Here is a 16,414-nt window from a genome sequence, read left to right as displayed (position 1 = left end):
TTTCCAGCCTGGTTTTAGCTGGTCAGGCTGGGAGATGACCAGCTAAAACCAGCTTGATCTGCCTAGCCAAGCTGGGAGTCCAGCCAAAGCCAGCTATATCTAGCTTTAACCAGGCTGGTTGAGCTGGTTTTAGCTGGATTTGGCTGGTCATTTTCCAGCCTGACCAGCTAGGACCAGGCTGGAAATGGCCAAAACCCCTCTAAAACCAGGCTGGTCGACCAGCTAAAACCAGCCAACCAGCCTAGGCTGTTTTAAGCTGGATTTTTCAGCAGGGTTAAGTGAGGGGTATTTGTGGATTAGATGTTATACAGTATATAGCAAATAGCTGCATCTTAACACCCTCATTTATCAAAACTATGCCTGTTTTCAGTGTGTGATAAACGTATTATAACATGCAGAAAAATGACTCTCGACTCACCTTCCCTTGTTGCTGTTTCTTTTTCAGAATCGCCTCGATTGTCCATCGCCTCTCTTGGCAGTAATGACCGCTCCTCCATTACTACGCTGTCTGATTGCTCTGACTTCACAGACGTCCAGAGGCCCGTAAGCGTAGTCTCCAACATATCATCTGGGTCCGGTTCCTCTCGGGACGACGTTCCCTTGTCAGGTGTTGTGTCCGCTGCTGTACCAATCGAGGACAATGTGGATCTAGAGCTGACACCTGCTGCCAATCCGACTGAACCTAATCTTACCCAAACATCCAGTCACTTCCTCCAGCAAAACAGCAGCAACACTGTTAACAACAATACCAGTTTCTCTCCATTTGCTGCCAACACCATGGCACCCAACCCCGAGCTCACCTACTTGGACCGTGTGGTTATGGAGATCATTGAGACCGAACGAATGTATGTGAGAGATCTGCGGAGTATTGTTGAGGTAAGCATAAGCCTTTCAAATCCTTCCCCCTAAAAACTTTATTTACATTATATGCTTAATCAATCAATCATATAGCAATTCACATATTTTAATAATTAAAATAAATACATTATTATAGACAAGTAAATAGATGATGGATCGGTTATTATCTCAACACATTGGCTTAAACTGATTATAGACTGCTCCTAAAACACTGAACACAATGTATTGGTCTTCAGTTGAGGTTGTGTGTGGTATATCAGTGGACACTTGCAGATAAAGTACATTACTGTCGTGTTGTTCTGCAGTCTATCATTAATGATTTTCATTTATAGCTTCTAAGTTAACGGTTGTTATGGTTTGTTCCACAGTGTAGATTAGCATGTAGGTGTACTTGACTTTTAACATACATGCTATAGGTTCACTCTTTTCTGTCAGTCTGGAAAGTGACCAGCTAAAACCATTTAAAACCAGCTTGACCAGCCTGGTTTAAGCTGCACATAGCTGGTTTTGGCTGTGTTCCCAGCCTGGCTAGACTGGTCAAGCTGGTTTTAGCTGGTCATCTCCCAGCCTGACCAGCTAAAACCAGGCTGGAAATATCTGGAAACCAGCCTGGACAGAAAAGAGTGAACCTATAGCATGTATGTTAAAAGTCATGTACACCTACATGCTAATCTAGACTGTGAGACAAACCATAACAACCGTTAACTTAGAAGCTATAAATGAAAATCATTAATGATAGACTGCAGAACAAGACGACAGTAATGTACTTTATCTGCCAAAACCACTCTAAAACCAGGCTGGTCGACCAGCTAAAACCAACCAACCATCCTAGGCTGGTTTAAGCTGGATTTTTTAGCAGGGTGTCTTGCAAGTCAAATATGAACCAAGGATAGCTGATGTTGTGCTGCATCTTCCTTTGTTTAAAGGTAACTATAGTTACTAATGCAGTGAAAATCTATTTGCTAATTGTACTCACATGAACACATTAGTGCATTGAATGAATTTGGGCCCTATCATACACCCGGCGCAGTGTGACGCAAGGTGCGGCTCAGTAGTCTTTTGGTAGTTTCAGCTTGGCGCAAGAGTCGTTTTGAGACGTTGCGCTACGCTGTTTAAATAGCAAATGCATTAGCACTCATTTGTGCGCCCAAAGGCGTTCTGGTCTAAAAAGGAAGGCGTTCTGAGGTGCACTGCTGGCGCGTTGCTATTTTGAGAAACTATAATAGATTTTTCATTAGACCAAAACAAACCAGGTCTAAACTTAGAAAAGTTGCGCCTCGCTTACACACTGCTTAATACGCACAAGAGAGCAATAGGCAAATATCTTTACATATGAAAAAATGTAAATATTAAGGATATATATAGGATATAATAAGAATAGATATAGGATATAAATATAAAGGATTAAAATATTACAAAACATATTATTTTCTAGCCTACATAAATATGAAAAATCACTGCTTTTATGTCTTCTTCATCTCGGGAGGCTTTTTCAGTTCATTCATAACAATTTGCTTTTGTATAATGTTATTATTATCAGCAGTATTATTTATTATATCCATATTTATATTTGTTTTATTAAAAACAAACTTAGATTTGCCCACCTGTCAGGTGTTAGACCATATGGGGCACAGCATGTGTTTTAGGATATAACTCAGGTTTTTGAGCACACTTCATTATTATTGTTCATTTATTCGTTTGCTGGAAATTAGAACTGAATTTATAAATAGTTTTGAAACAAATATTTGCGCTTAACAAACAAAAGTATTTCTTTATAGACTAATTGATGTCTGTGCGTAAAGGTTTTCCTATCCAAGAGCGAATGTGAAAGTTGATCCATTATCTCTCATTCTCACGCAGTAGATGCTCTGTTTAACTGTTTTCTGTTAATAAACTGTGAACTGTTTGCTTGTGAAATGCTCATTTTTTTCCACTTAGACTTACTTTGCGTCCTGTAAATAGCGAATGCGCTTATGCCGCGACGCAGCTGGCTCTTAAAGGTAATGGGAGATGAGACTCTTATTGGTTTATTCTCAAAACACACCTATAACTCATTAAGAAAATAAACTCAACCCTTTTAGAACATGCGCCACGGCGCAAGGCAGATTTCCCGTCCTTAAATTAGCAAAAACGCGTCCTGACACGTCCTGAAAGCGTTTGCGCCCTGCGTTTTGCGCTCTGCGCATGGACCGTCAAAATAGAGCCCTTTATGTTTTTGTGAGCTAAACTAGGTTTTTGTAAAATGAGCATTGTATCAGATGATGGAATACGGTTATTTTCTGTAAATTTAAACAGTCCTATAAAACCTCCGTATTTTTACAGAAAATTCACTGCCGGTATTTTTCCGTAAATTTAACAGATTTGGTTAACAGTGTAAATAAATTAAAGCTAAATTATACATGTTGCGTTGATTGAACTAAACAACATTACATTACCTTTATGTAACTAATTTAAGTTTACTCAAATAAATATTCTTTCTTTAAGGTAACTTAACTCGGTTACGTGGAACCTGTTGACATAAAAAAGTTAATTAAAGCCAACATATCATTTTTTTGAGTGTACATTAATCTGCAAGTTTGCATTCAGATCTTCCTCTATCCAATCAACAAATGATAGATAGAATCAAGTCTCCACTCCAACATAATATAAGAGAGAGAGAAAAATGCTGATACATCCATTACGTTACAGCTTTAAGCTTATTATGTCATTAGCAGGTTAGTTCAGGGCACTGGAATCGCAGTGGGTGTGTGGTTCAATCCATCAGGTCGTATCAAATCTCATGTTTAATTCTCATTCTATTGCATCCACACTTGAAAGCATTTCTTCTTTAGATGTTAAAAACATTACTGATTATGACTTGTTAGCAGTTAGACATGCACTGAACCGGGATTATCCGTTATGTAACATCCAGTTTGACAATTGGATTGTGCCAATTGAGTCATCTGAGTACAGCACAGTGTCACACAACTTTGAGTGAGATTACTTGCATCACAGTAACTCTGTTTTTGAACTAAAGATTGCATTTATATAGGCATATGCCTAAGATTTGTTTTGCATGTACTGTACTGTACAGATATCCATTATTTTCTGTCTTTTAAGATACAAACAGAAAATATGTGGAGTAAGAATATTATATTTAAATAAAATACCAAGAACTACATTTTCAGAAGAGTAAAAGTCTGTGTTTAGTGCAACATTAATGTAACCTTACTTGGCAGTAGCCATAGATGTATACACTAGATATTGCATATGGACCCTGAACATGTGTGAATAGCGCCGCCATATTTGTACAGTGCTCCTACGACAAATGTCAATCAACTGCATTAGTCAAGACTAAAGCCAATGTAAAGAACACTGTGTATGGATGCAATAACTAGCAAACAAAGCACAAAGGCAGAACATTTCATAGGTAAGATTTATTTTTTTTACTCTTTTGCATGTTACAAACTTTTGTGCTAAACAAGTATTGATGATAATACAGTCTCTGCTACAGGCAAAGTAGCACCAACTTACACCAAATACTGGGCTTATGCTAGTTTTGTTGAATAAACAAACAATAGAAATGAAGTTACTTGAAAAAACTTGTATTATTGGTCAAGTCGTTCATAACGGAGATTCTCAGAAACGAATCGCTCCCTCCGTTAGAATGAGAAGTGAAAGCGGGAGAGGAGGTGTGTTTCAGGACACGGTTTAGAACAAATTTAGCAGGGAGGGAAGATAATACATTTCCATGCACACAAACACATGCTCTTTGTCAGCAATGCCTGTGCGATCACTTATTAATTGATGTAAAATTATAATTTTTGTAATTTTAAAACATATTTGCATACTGACCACCGGGGAAACTCCCGATCATAGATATATGTAAAAAGGTGTGTATATCTCTGGCTCTGGATGGCCAGTCCTCCACTACACCTTGGTCCCACATTAATTTCAAAGGAGCGCTACCCTGTACTAAAATGGCGGCTATATTGACGCATTTCATTCCAATAGATAACAATAGCAAAGGCGACATCTAATGTAAATATCTATGGGCATCAACACAGCTTGAATTGGATTGGGGAGATTGTGCGGAAGTTTCCAGAAAAAACAAACGTGCAATATTATCAGGCCTCTTTCAGTTCACTTAATGCCGAGTTCAGACTGCATGATTTTGAAAGTAGTCGTGTCACAGATGTTTTCACACTGCTTGACTATCAGGGCTAGCGTTTCGTCGCTGCTTTGTTTACACTGCAAGATGGATCGGCGACAGGGACATTCACATTGCATGACTTATAAACTATAGGAAGAATCGCCGACAACTTCATCCAAACTACGTCTCACAGCCAAAAACACGTCGTATATCTTTTATTATTAACTACATAATGAGAAAGAAGCCTTTAATGGGGTAGAACATGTACATATTTGCTCACCTGGGTTTAAAGGAAATTAGCCATTTCTCCTCAACGTTGCTAATAAACTAATTTCTTTCTGAAACGCCAAACAGACACGGTTGCTCCTGAGTCCTGTCAAACCTCCACTAGTTTTTCCTCCATTTCGTGGGTCCAAATAAACCGAAAAAGAGCGCTGTTAACTTCTCCCCCAGCCTCCCGCTGGCCTGCAGCAGGTATACACACACGCACACACACAAGTGAATGCCGCTCTCTCATTGGCTGTAGGCGATGGCTGATGTTATTTTCAGTCAAAACTCAATTCACACGGCATGATTTGAATCGCCGACAGCTCCAGATATTCAGCACGGCAAATATCTCGCAGGCATCGGCGACTAACCGGCGATTCTCTCAGATGGCGTCTTTGATAGTTCATACTGTGTGATTGTCACTCACGTGCACGAGCAGCGATTTGCCTGTGATTTCAGGCATTTGTCGGCGATTTCTCAAAACCTGTTGGCGAGCCAAAATCAGGGCTAAAATCACGCAGTCTGAACTAGGCATTAGAGATCTTCTTTAGATTTAGCCTGTCATATATCGCCAACCTGATTTCACCAAGTAGGACGTGTTCCTGGATTAACATCTATGAATTAAGAATTAAGGGATACGTTTAAAGTTTAGGCTTATGGTTAGGTTTATTTATTCATTTCTACATGATTGTTATCCAACTATAATTTCCCTCTGATTTTGAGAATAATTTACAGTTATGAGGGTTTTAGGGCTAGGGAATTGGTGTGGATTAACATTTTCCAACAAAAATGAAATGTTAATCCAGGATTGCATCATACTTGGCAAAATCATGACATTTGTCATATTTTTTTTCTGTCAAGCTGGTTCTATACTGAATCTGCAGTATTAGGGTATGGAGTGGAATCTGTGGAGGCTCTCATCAGCTTTTCTCTAAATAAGGTTTCGCTGAATTAGCAGTGTGTTTGGGAACATTATCATGCTGAATAGTGAAATCATTAAAAGCATGTCTTAATGTACAATAAACTCTATATACATATATACTCGATACTACTGGCAGAATCGCAGAGAGGGGTCTGGATGCAGAACTGATGCAGTGCAATAAATTGCATACAACAAATTGGCAGGCATATTGTCATAAGGGGGTTATGACAATATGCCTGCCAATTTATTGTATGCAATTTGTTGAATTATCTTAAACATCGAAGTGTTTCTAGAAGTTTATAAATTCTCCCATGTTTGTCTGATTTATTCTTGAGTATTCAAGACTGGCTTTCTCTTTGCAGGACTACCTTGCTCATATTATAGATACAGGAGATCTTCCGATCAAGCCAGAACAGGTGTGTGCCCTATTTGGAAACATAGAGGACATCTATGAATTTAACAGGTAAGACATCCTCCATTATTAACGTTATTACCAAACAACACTTACATTCTTTACATTGAAATGCCACACATTTCCAAAGATGTTACTTACTTAACATTTTCATTCTATAGCACAAATGTCCCAACAATAATCTGTATTGGATCCAAGCGGCAACCTCCCGCTCTCTTTCGGGAAGCCAATACGGAAGTAACTTAAACTGCAGTTCATCCGAAATTCCGCTAGTCCTGGCCGCTCCTGGCTCCAAAACAGAGCAAATTTCAATTGAGCCCACTGTTAGAATGGGAAACTTTACAGCAGAAAAAAAGGTGTTTACAGCCTGGTACAAAAAAAAGATTTTGGTTAATACAGCTAATATTACCCTTCATGACAACTGTGAGGGGGTGAATTTTTTTATAACTCATCCGTTTCCTTTATATTAAGTTTGCATAATTAAGGGCGTGGCCACTTGAGTGACAGCTAGGTCTTGTTGGTCGCCGTCACGTCACCTCAGCTGAATCCTGCAGATTAGCCACTGAACTCGGCATATTTATCGTATTTCTGTGTTGTTTTATGTGGCTTTACACAGTCAACAGCCTTTTGGACTTGTTTCCTACAATTATTAGATGGCATGGCATGCTGTGTGCACTTATTGTGCTCACAAGCCGTTCACTTGGCCTCCGTTTCCCATGTGAGTAAAGTTATATACTTATATTCTATCTCTATACATGTATTTGTTTTATTTAAGATCATTTATATTTATATTTAGAGCTGTAATGCGCTCCAGAATCTGACGAATTGATTAGCTGTAGGCTCTAGAACAGTCATCTGAAGCGTTGTCATACAGTGTTATGCTGGATTTCATCAATGGTCTTACATTAGCTAACACAGACTATATCTGAAGTGTTTGGAAGTAATTCGCATTTTCCTCCTGTAGGAAAACATCATAAGAACAATGTTTAGTGGCTCAATGTATTACAGCAGTGTTTTTAAAAGTCTAAACACTTTATTGATATAGTGTACAACCAAGCACATGTTGTCAGAACACAAACGAGTCACAGGTGATAAAGTATTAAGCGTTTCTCTCTCCGCCTCTTTGCCCTTGTTTGGTATCCCGCCGTGGGTGTGATGACGCACGAACAAAATGGCGACGGTTGGCGGCGCCTACTTGTGGCTTCTTTTGCTCTCTTCAGAAACCTATGGGTGACGTCACGGATACTACGTCCATATATTTTACAGTCTATGGTTGGATCACAATCAGTTTGACCATGAATATTTCGACCTAGTTTCAAAGGCAAGAAGTTAGTGGGAATATAAAGAGTAGTTGGCTTCAAAGCTCTAACTCACAAAACACAAGTCTTGAACACATAGGGATTATTTCCTTTCCTCCTCACCTTTCCTCATCTAACCAGTCATCAATGCATTGTTTTTGAATGTAGTTGTCAGTCCACCACAGAGAAATAATTTTCTTCAATACCATACAGTAAGTGAGTGACTGATGAGCATGTTTCTGTTTGTGCTTTGTCACAAATGCATGACACAAAAAGTGTGGCCTACATCTTGGTTTGCTGTGTTTTTGTGTCGGCTTAACCCTACGTCGTTGCTTTCAAATCCATTTTAAAACATGGATTGAACTACACTTCATGTATGAGGGATTCCGATCACTCATACTGCATAGTTGATCGCTTTTATCATGTTCTCTTACAAATTAGTTAAGAAATTAATCAGAGATTTGACCACAGTTAACCCTTGTATGGTGTCTGTGAAACCCGTTTTCAGTTTTTTTCAAAAGAAAAATTAAACAATTAATTATTTTTTCAACCTTAAATTCATTGGCTTTTGCTTATTTTCTGTGAAGAACTTAAATCCGAACAAACGGCCACTCAGTGGAAACGGGCCGCCAGTGTGGTACAAAGGTAAAAGGGACAAATAACCATGTTTGCTGTGTAGGGGTGTCACGATTTCGATTTTTAATCGAAATCGATCGAAATTTATGCTCAATTTCGATTATCGAATCAAAAAATAGAATCGTTGATGCTGCCACGCCCCCATGTCACGTCAGCTTTGCCTGCCAAGCGGGAAAAAACAGGCTTGTTGAAGTGCTTGTTAAACTGCAGACGCAGGAGACCCGTCGACAGAGCTTTAACCCTCTCCTCTTTTAATGAAGTCGCCGGTGTGGAAGCATTTTGGATTTCCAGTGAGTTATGTTGACAACGTTCGTGTTGTCGAAAAAAAAAACACAGTTTTGCAAGCTCTGCTATGTACGTATTACGTACGGTTCGTCTGATAGACAACACCGGCATCACGATCCTCCGCCCGCCCCCGTTGCAAATCCGCTCGCGAAAAGTACACACTCAGGCCCTGTTTACACTGTCTTTGTTTTTAAATGGCATTTTAGAACGACAACGATTTGACATCCACAGTGGCGTGTAGCATTTCTGAGCAGCCCTCCTTCCTCACTACCGCTGAAAATGCACATCACGTGACCACACAGACACAGACGCACACACAGCCATGCGCTCGAGACAGCAGCTCCAGGCAGTCAGAGGACTGCTTCCATCTTTCACTCACTTGTACTTCGTCATATTAGCGCACACCTCAGATACTGTTGGCTGGTTTCTGTTGGTTGTGCGTCTTTTTTACCGACGCCATTATAACGACACAGATCACTGCCTATTCACGAGTCCCGCAGAAAAAGTGATTGACAGGTAGTAATTATGTGTGGATCTTGCCTTTATTCATTTACTGTATGATTTGTTTATGGGTAAAACAAAGACCATGCAGGTCAGGTAGTTTAAACGGTAGGCTACAAATAATTAATTTGTTATTAATTAATTTTTCATAATCGAAAATCGAATCGAATCGTGCCTTTAGAATCGACAATGTAATCGAATCGAGAATTTGGAGGATCGTGACACCCTTATTGCTGTGCATATGGCTGGTAATTGGGATTAAGTAAACATTTGTTGTGTAATTTAACATAAAATTGTTTGATAGTGTTAATTTGGACCCAGACCCATGAACACTGGCTGAGTAACCAAAATACGAACACCTCACAAGGGTTAAAGGGATAGTTCCCCAAAAACTGAAAATTGTTATAATAAGATGTTCTCACCATTGTCTTTCTTTTATTTTGAAGAAAGCTGAAACCTTGGAAATCCAGTGGTTACCAAACTTGTTCCTGGAGGGCCGGTGTCCTGCAGATTTTAGCTCTAACCCTAATCAAACACACCTGAACAAGCTAATCAAAGTCTTACTAGGTATACTTGAAACACCCAGGCAGGTGTGTTGAGGCAAGTTGGAGCTAAACCCTGCAGGGACACCGGCCCTCCTGGACCGAGATTGTTGACCCCTGCTGTAAACTCTGGCTGTTTCTCAATATGCGTTCTTCAGCGGTCTTGCGTCCTCGTGCAGCGTCATCATCAGCTGCCTAAGTTCAGTTTCAATACTCAAGGCCGCAAGTACGGAGGACGCGTGAAACTTCCCGGATGTGTTCTTGATATCGAGGACACACCGATGCAGACTTGAGCACCGAACTCGCTCTGGAAGTCCCAGAAGTCATTGCGACTGGATGTGGGAAGCGCTGCATTTTGTTTAGATTCATTATTAAAGTTCAGTGATATCATTTATTTACTTCAGGAGTTTCCCTAAATGACACAGTGAATTTAAACATTACCATGAACATCTTAATAAAGGAATAAACACATTAAGGGTGTTTGTTTGCTGAAATTCGTATTAAAATCTGTTTTATTTATATTGTGCAGAGTATATTTATAATGTTTTTATGGAAAGTATATATTTTGAAGAGGGGGGGAAACAATATATCGTTGTATGAGTGCTGTAATGTTTAAATAATTTCCATTTAAAACGCGTGAAGGTCACATGACCATCAGGAAGAACGCAGCATCCCATTTCTCAAAGGACGCGTTCTCTTCCCTCGCGGTCTCCTGAGTTCGTTCTTCCGAGGACACCTGGCAAGACCGCTCTCCACAAGAACACAAGTCCGTTCTCTGCGTTCTTGGAGTTGAGAAACAGCCAATGTCTTCCATAGCAGTTGTTTTCCCCGTTATGGAAGTCAGTGGTTACATGTTTTGAGCTTTCTTCAAAATATGTTCAGCAGATAAAAGAAACTCAGTTGCTACACTGCAAAAAATGCTTTTCTTGCTTAAATTTTTTGTCTTGTTTCTAGTCTAAACATCTAAAATTTCTTATATCAAGAGACATTTAGACAAGCAAAACATATTATCCTGTTTTGAGAAATAATATGCCAATATCAAGTGAGTTTTTCCTTAAAACAAGCAAAGTAATCTGCCAATGGGGTAAGCAAAATAAACTTGTTTTTTCTTTTGACGTAAGATTATTTTGCTTACCCCATTGGCAGATTATTTTGCTTGTTTTAAGGAAAAACTCACTTAATATTGGCATATTATTTCTCAAAACAAGACAATATGTTGTTCTTGTCTAGAAAATTCTTCTTGATTCAGGAATTTTTAGATATTTGGACTAGAAACAAGACCAAAAATCTAAGTAAGAAAAGCATTTTATGCAGTGTAGCACATGAAGATAGCGAGTAAACTTTCATTTTTAGGTGAACATTTGTTTTAAGGAGATTTTAGGTTCTTCATCATGACATTGCTTTATTAATCACACTCATGGACACACACACACACACACACACACACACACACACACACACACACACACACACACACACACACACACACACACACACACACACACACACACACACACACACATAGAGAGAGTGGTAAGAAATGTTCCTTTATCGGTGATCACAGATAGAGGAGGTCTTGCAGACTGCATGTGCTGTTAATTCTATATCAAAATGCCTTTTACATGCTTAATGCTGTAATGGCCTTTTAGGATTTAATCTTTAAAGTACAACATGCTCTGCATATTTCTGTATTTATCAGTAATTGGATGTTTTATGGTCTGTTAATATCGTATCTCCCCTTTTTAGTGAGCTGCTTCAGTCACTGGACATGTGTGACAGTGATCCTGTGGCCATTGCCAGATGCTTTGTGATTAAGGTGAAGTTCAAGCTGACACTATAAATCTTTCATGGCTTTAGATCTAGTCAGATTTTAACATTATAATTTATAATAAATAAAAACATGACTAGTGTTTATGGTTAAAAATGAATTTATTCAGCATGTTTAAGTTAAATCTACAGAATAACAGTATACTAATTATAGCTAATTATGTAGGACTTTCTCAACATGGATGACAATTTGAATTGTTTCATTAATTGTGTGTTGTTTAGAAAAACTGACTGACTTTATTTTCCTTTTTTTTCCCTTTTTGATTTAGAGTGAATATTTTGACATCTACACACAGTATTGTACCAACTACCCAAAGTAAGTTGCACTGAATGCCAAAAAGTTGTTTAGTGATTGTTGTTTAGGAAATGATCATGGTTGTGTACGCAACTCTTGTTCAGAGTAAAATTATAATCAATAATCCGTTCATGTCTGCAAAAGCACACAAATCCAGGGCCAATTTCAATGTCTAATGTGATGTTTCACATTAGACATTGTACAATGCCAAATTGTATTGCCCAACTCGGTCCCACTTTATATTAAGTGGCCTTAACTAATATTTACTTACATAGGAATTAATAGTTTGTTACAATGTACTTATTGTGCAAATACATGTATTTACTATGTACTTAAGCTTGATTAAATACATGTATGTAATTACATCTGTAATTAACTTTTGTAATTACATTTGTAAATACACTGTTGACCATCCCTTACACCTTAACCCACCCTTAAACCTACCCATACCACCAAACCTGTCCATAACCCAACCCCTATCCCAACTCAAGAGCACCACAAGTGTTCTCAAATACATTATAAACACAGTAAGTACATTGTATTTATTTTTTGATGTAAGTACATAGTAGTTAAGGACACGTAATATAAAGTGGGACCCCCAACTCTACTATGAATAGTTAGTAGGTAAGACATTAAGCATTGTCAAATGTAAGACAATTTATCAGTTTGCTTGGTGATATATTTGTTAATTAGTGTACTGTACCATGTTTTCACCTTTCAAAATCTCTCCTTAGCTCTGTGGCTGCTCTAACAGACTGCATGAGAAACAAAACTCTTGCTAAATTCTTCAGGGAGAGGCAAGCTACTCTAAAGCGCTCGCTGCCTCTGGGATCTTACCTTCTCAAGCCTGTCCAGAGGATCCTCAAATATCATCTGCTACTTCAGGTTAGCCAAGCACTCTTACAATTATACTGTATAGAATAGAAGCGGATTCAGAGTCTTCTTTGTGAGACTGTGAGCAATGTAGTATGTACAGTTTTGACAGATTTTAGTATTAATTGTTTTTTGAGCATCAGGGCCCGGTTTTTCAAAAGGTTTAATCCGGATAAAATTGATCCGGATTTAGTAATCCTGTTTTTGTGATCCGTGATCACGTAATCCAGCTTACTTTTTGAGCCAGTTTTTCAAAGCAACATTGGATTGGATCAATCTGATCTGGATAGGAACTTTTCAGGATCACTAAATCTGGATTACCAGTGCTCAATCACAATGTAGATGGATAGATAGGCCTATGTAAAGAGCAACAAGTATAGCCAGTGTGGGGTAAATATAACTTTATTTTTATTAGAAATGAAAACACACATTTAAAAAAAATAAATAAATAAAAACCCCACCCCATCCTCTTCCAGCAGTCCGTTTATCTGAGACCTACAACAAAAACACTGTACATTGAGGTATTTATAATAAGTTACAAATGTCAAAATGACTTCTTCATCTGATATGGAGAGAGTAGCTTGTCTGAGCAAAGCCTTTAGGAGGTGTATCTCAAATCTGGCCTTGGTTTGCTGCAGTTTGGTCAGAGTCAGTTGTTCCTCGGCCAGATAAAGCTGTGCTTCTGCCCTTTCAGTCTCTTTTAGCAATTGTTGAAGGTGATTTCAAAAATCAGTGATTGCCATTCTTTGCATTTTCTTGGTTATTCTGTAATCATTGCATGCATCACTAATAAATATTCTAAAAACAAAAATATTTTCCATTGTGATGAATATATATATATATATATATATATATATATATCAATTAGTGACAGAATAAAATGTATTGTTTCTGGTCAATTTTGACAGCTGTTTGCTGTAGGCCTATACCATATGTTAAAGCCAATAATCACTGCAGCCTGACAGATGAACAAATAAAGTTAAAACCTTATGAATAAATAGTATATCTCGTAAGATACTGCATGATCCAAACATAGTATTATTTAATAAATTTTTTAAGTTTTCATTACATTTTGGGCATAAAATCCACACTAAATCCACCCTTCTGATGGGATCAGTTTAATCCAGGTTTTTTGGATCAAAGTGACCCAAATCCTACAAAAAAGGTCTGAAGAACCCAAAGTAAAGGTTTGATCCGGATCAAAACCAAGATCAGATTACGTGATCTAATCCGATTAGGTAATCCGTTTTTTTTCTTTTGAAAAACCCATTTTAAAGATTTGATCCAATCCCTTATCCAAAATCCTAGTGGATTACTTTTGAAAAACCGGGCCCAGGTTACACTTTTTAGGCTAAATCACCTGGAGCCACATGTATCAACGCTGCGTACGCACAAAAACTTTGCGTACGCCTGGTTTCACGCTCAGAATCGCTCACGTTTGGATTTACTAACAATGAACTGAACGTGGGAATGTGCGCAGCTCCACACCAGCTTTATGGCTGGCGTACGCACATTTTTTGTGCGTGTCTGTTTTATTTCCATTGGCGACTCCTAGAGGCAGTTGTGTTAAATTCCTCTCTACAAAGTGTCTGAGCCTTGCAATGGCAGCTGTATGAGACGGGTTCAGCAGGTATATAAGGTTTCCATACCATACAGTTGACCAGCCAAACATTAAAGCACAATTTGCAGCAGTAGCCTGTTTTCCCAATGTAATCTGAGCGATCTACTGCACGCACATTGCTATAAAGACACTATCTGAAGATGAATTTGCATGCGTGAATCAGAAATATTTCCATTCAATAAATGTGCAAATAAAATATGATGCACAAACTTATTGATGATTCCTACTTGTCTTTCTCGTGATAAATAGTGGGCAAAATCTGATATGTAGCGGGGGAAAAAAGAAGAAAGAGCTCATCAGACGCTGGATTCGAACCGATTTTATGCTCGAACGTGTCCATACATGATCACATGCGTCTAACGAGGTGCGCCACTGAGACTGCTAAGGGTACAGCAACATTTTACAGATATAAACCACACTATTTCTTTTTTAAATGCACTCAGTGCGATGTTCAGACCCAACTGTGTTAACCGCATCAGCTAAACTCTCCCACTCTATTTTTTTCTTTTGTTGTTAATTCCGGAGAACAAACTTGCAAATAACACCGCTTTTCTCCGGTCTACCTCCGAAACCAGCACCTCCAATTCACATTCTGTTCAAAGTTTCTCTTTTTGCTTGATTTTGCCGTTGCTTTTTTGTTGGGTTTTTCCAAAGTAGAGTCATTAGCATATTCATACGGGGGAGGAGGCAGGGAGGGGTTTTGTGCTCGTGCATGTTGCGCTCAGTTTCACGTTCATTCGGATGTACAAGAGAATATGCGTGAGATTCGGCGTACGCAGTGTTTCATACATCTGGAGCCACATGTATCAATGCTGCGTACGCACAAAAACTTTGCGTACGCCAGGTTTCACGCTTAGAATCGCTCCAGTTTGGATTTACTAACGATGAACTGAACGTGGGAATGTGCGCAGCTCCACACCAGCTTTATGGCTGGCGTACGCACATTTTTTGTGCGTGTCTGTTTTATTTCCATTGGCGACTCCTAGAGGCAGTTGTGTTAAATTCCTCTCTACAAAGTGTCTGAGCCTTGCAATGGCAGCTGTATGAGACGGGTTCATCGATCTAGCAGGTAAATAAGATTTCCATACCATACAGTTGACCAGCCAAACATTAAAGCACAATTTGCAGCAGTCGCCTGTTTTCCCAATGTAATCTGAGCGATCTACTGCACACACATTGCTATAAAGACACTATCTGAAGATGAATTTGCATGCGTGAATCAGAAACATTTCCATTCAATAAATGGGCAAATAAAATATGATGCATAAACTTATTGATGATTCCTACTTGTCTTTCTCGTGATAAATAGTTGGCAAAATCTGATATGTAGCGGGGGAAAAAACAAGAAAGAGTTCATCAGACGCTGGATTCGAGCCGAGTTCATGCTCGAACGTATCATTTCATGATCACATGCGTCTTAAAAGTAGCGCCACTGAGACTGTTAAGCATACAGCAACATTTTACAGATATAAACCACACTATTTCTTTTTTTTTATGCACTCAGTGCGATGTTCAGACCCAACTGTGTTAACCGCATCAGCTAAACTCTCCCACTCTATTTTTTTCTTTTGTTGTTAATTACGGAGAACAAACTTGCAAATAACACCGCTTTTCTCCGGTCTACCTCCGAAAGCAGCACCTCCAATTCACATTCTGTTCAAAGTTTCTCTTCTTGCTTGATTTTGACATTGCTTTTTCGTTGGGTTTTTCCATTAGCATAGTCATTAGCATATTCATACAGGGGAGGAGGCAGGGAGGGGTTTTGTGCTCGTGCATGTTGCGCTCAGTTTCACGTTCATTCAGATGTACAAAAGAATATGCGTGAGATTCGGCGTACGCAGAAAAAATTTCAGATGTATGAAACACTGCGTACGCCGAATCTCACGCATATTCTTTTGTACATCTGAATGAACGTGAAACTGAGCGCATTTACAGCTTTGTGCGT

General features: G+C 38.8%; 1 protein-coding gene across 12 annotated transcripts in view; it reads left to right on the top strand.

Moving 5' to 3' along the window:
- si:ch73-212j7.3 overlaps window positions 1–16,414 on the top strand; it is a 73,367-nt gene that overhangs the window by 29,881 nt on the left and 27,072 nt on the right. For all 12 annotated transcript variants that reach the window (XR_012396298.1, XR_012396302.1, XR_012396297.1 and 9 more), the window contains 5 exons: window positions 446–876; window positions 6,542–6,642; window positions 11,600–11,669; window positions 11,950–11,996; window positions 12,710–12,860. Coding sequence is in view for 5 of the 12 variants with exons in the window: in XM_073934034.1 (XP_073790135.1) it covers window positions 446–876; window positions 6,542–6,642; window positions 11,600–11,669; window positions 11,950–11,996; window positions 12,710–12,860 (800 nt within the window). In the remaining 7 variants the exon portion in view is untranslated. The remainder of the gene's footprint in view (window positions 1–445; window positions 877–6,541; window positions 6,643–11,599; window positions 11,670–11,949; window positions 11,997–12,709; window positions 12,861–16,414) is intronic.

Source organism: Danio rerio, chromosome 20 (genome assembly GCF_049306965.1).
Source record: "Danio rerio strain Tuebingen ecotype United States chromosome 20, GRCz12tu, whole genome shotgun sequence".
NCBI classification, from domain to species: domain Eukaryota; kingdom Metazoa; phylum Chordata; class Actinopteri; order Cypriniformes; family Danionidae; genus Danio; species Danio rerio.
The sequence above is the reverse complement of the archived record's forward strand: the minus strand, read 5'-3'. Positions and strand labels throughout refer to the sequence as shown.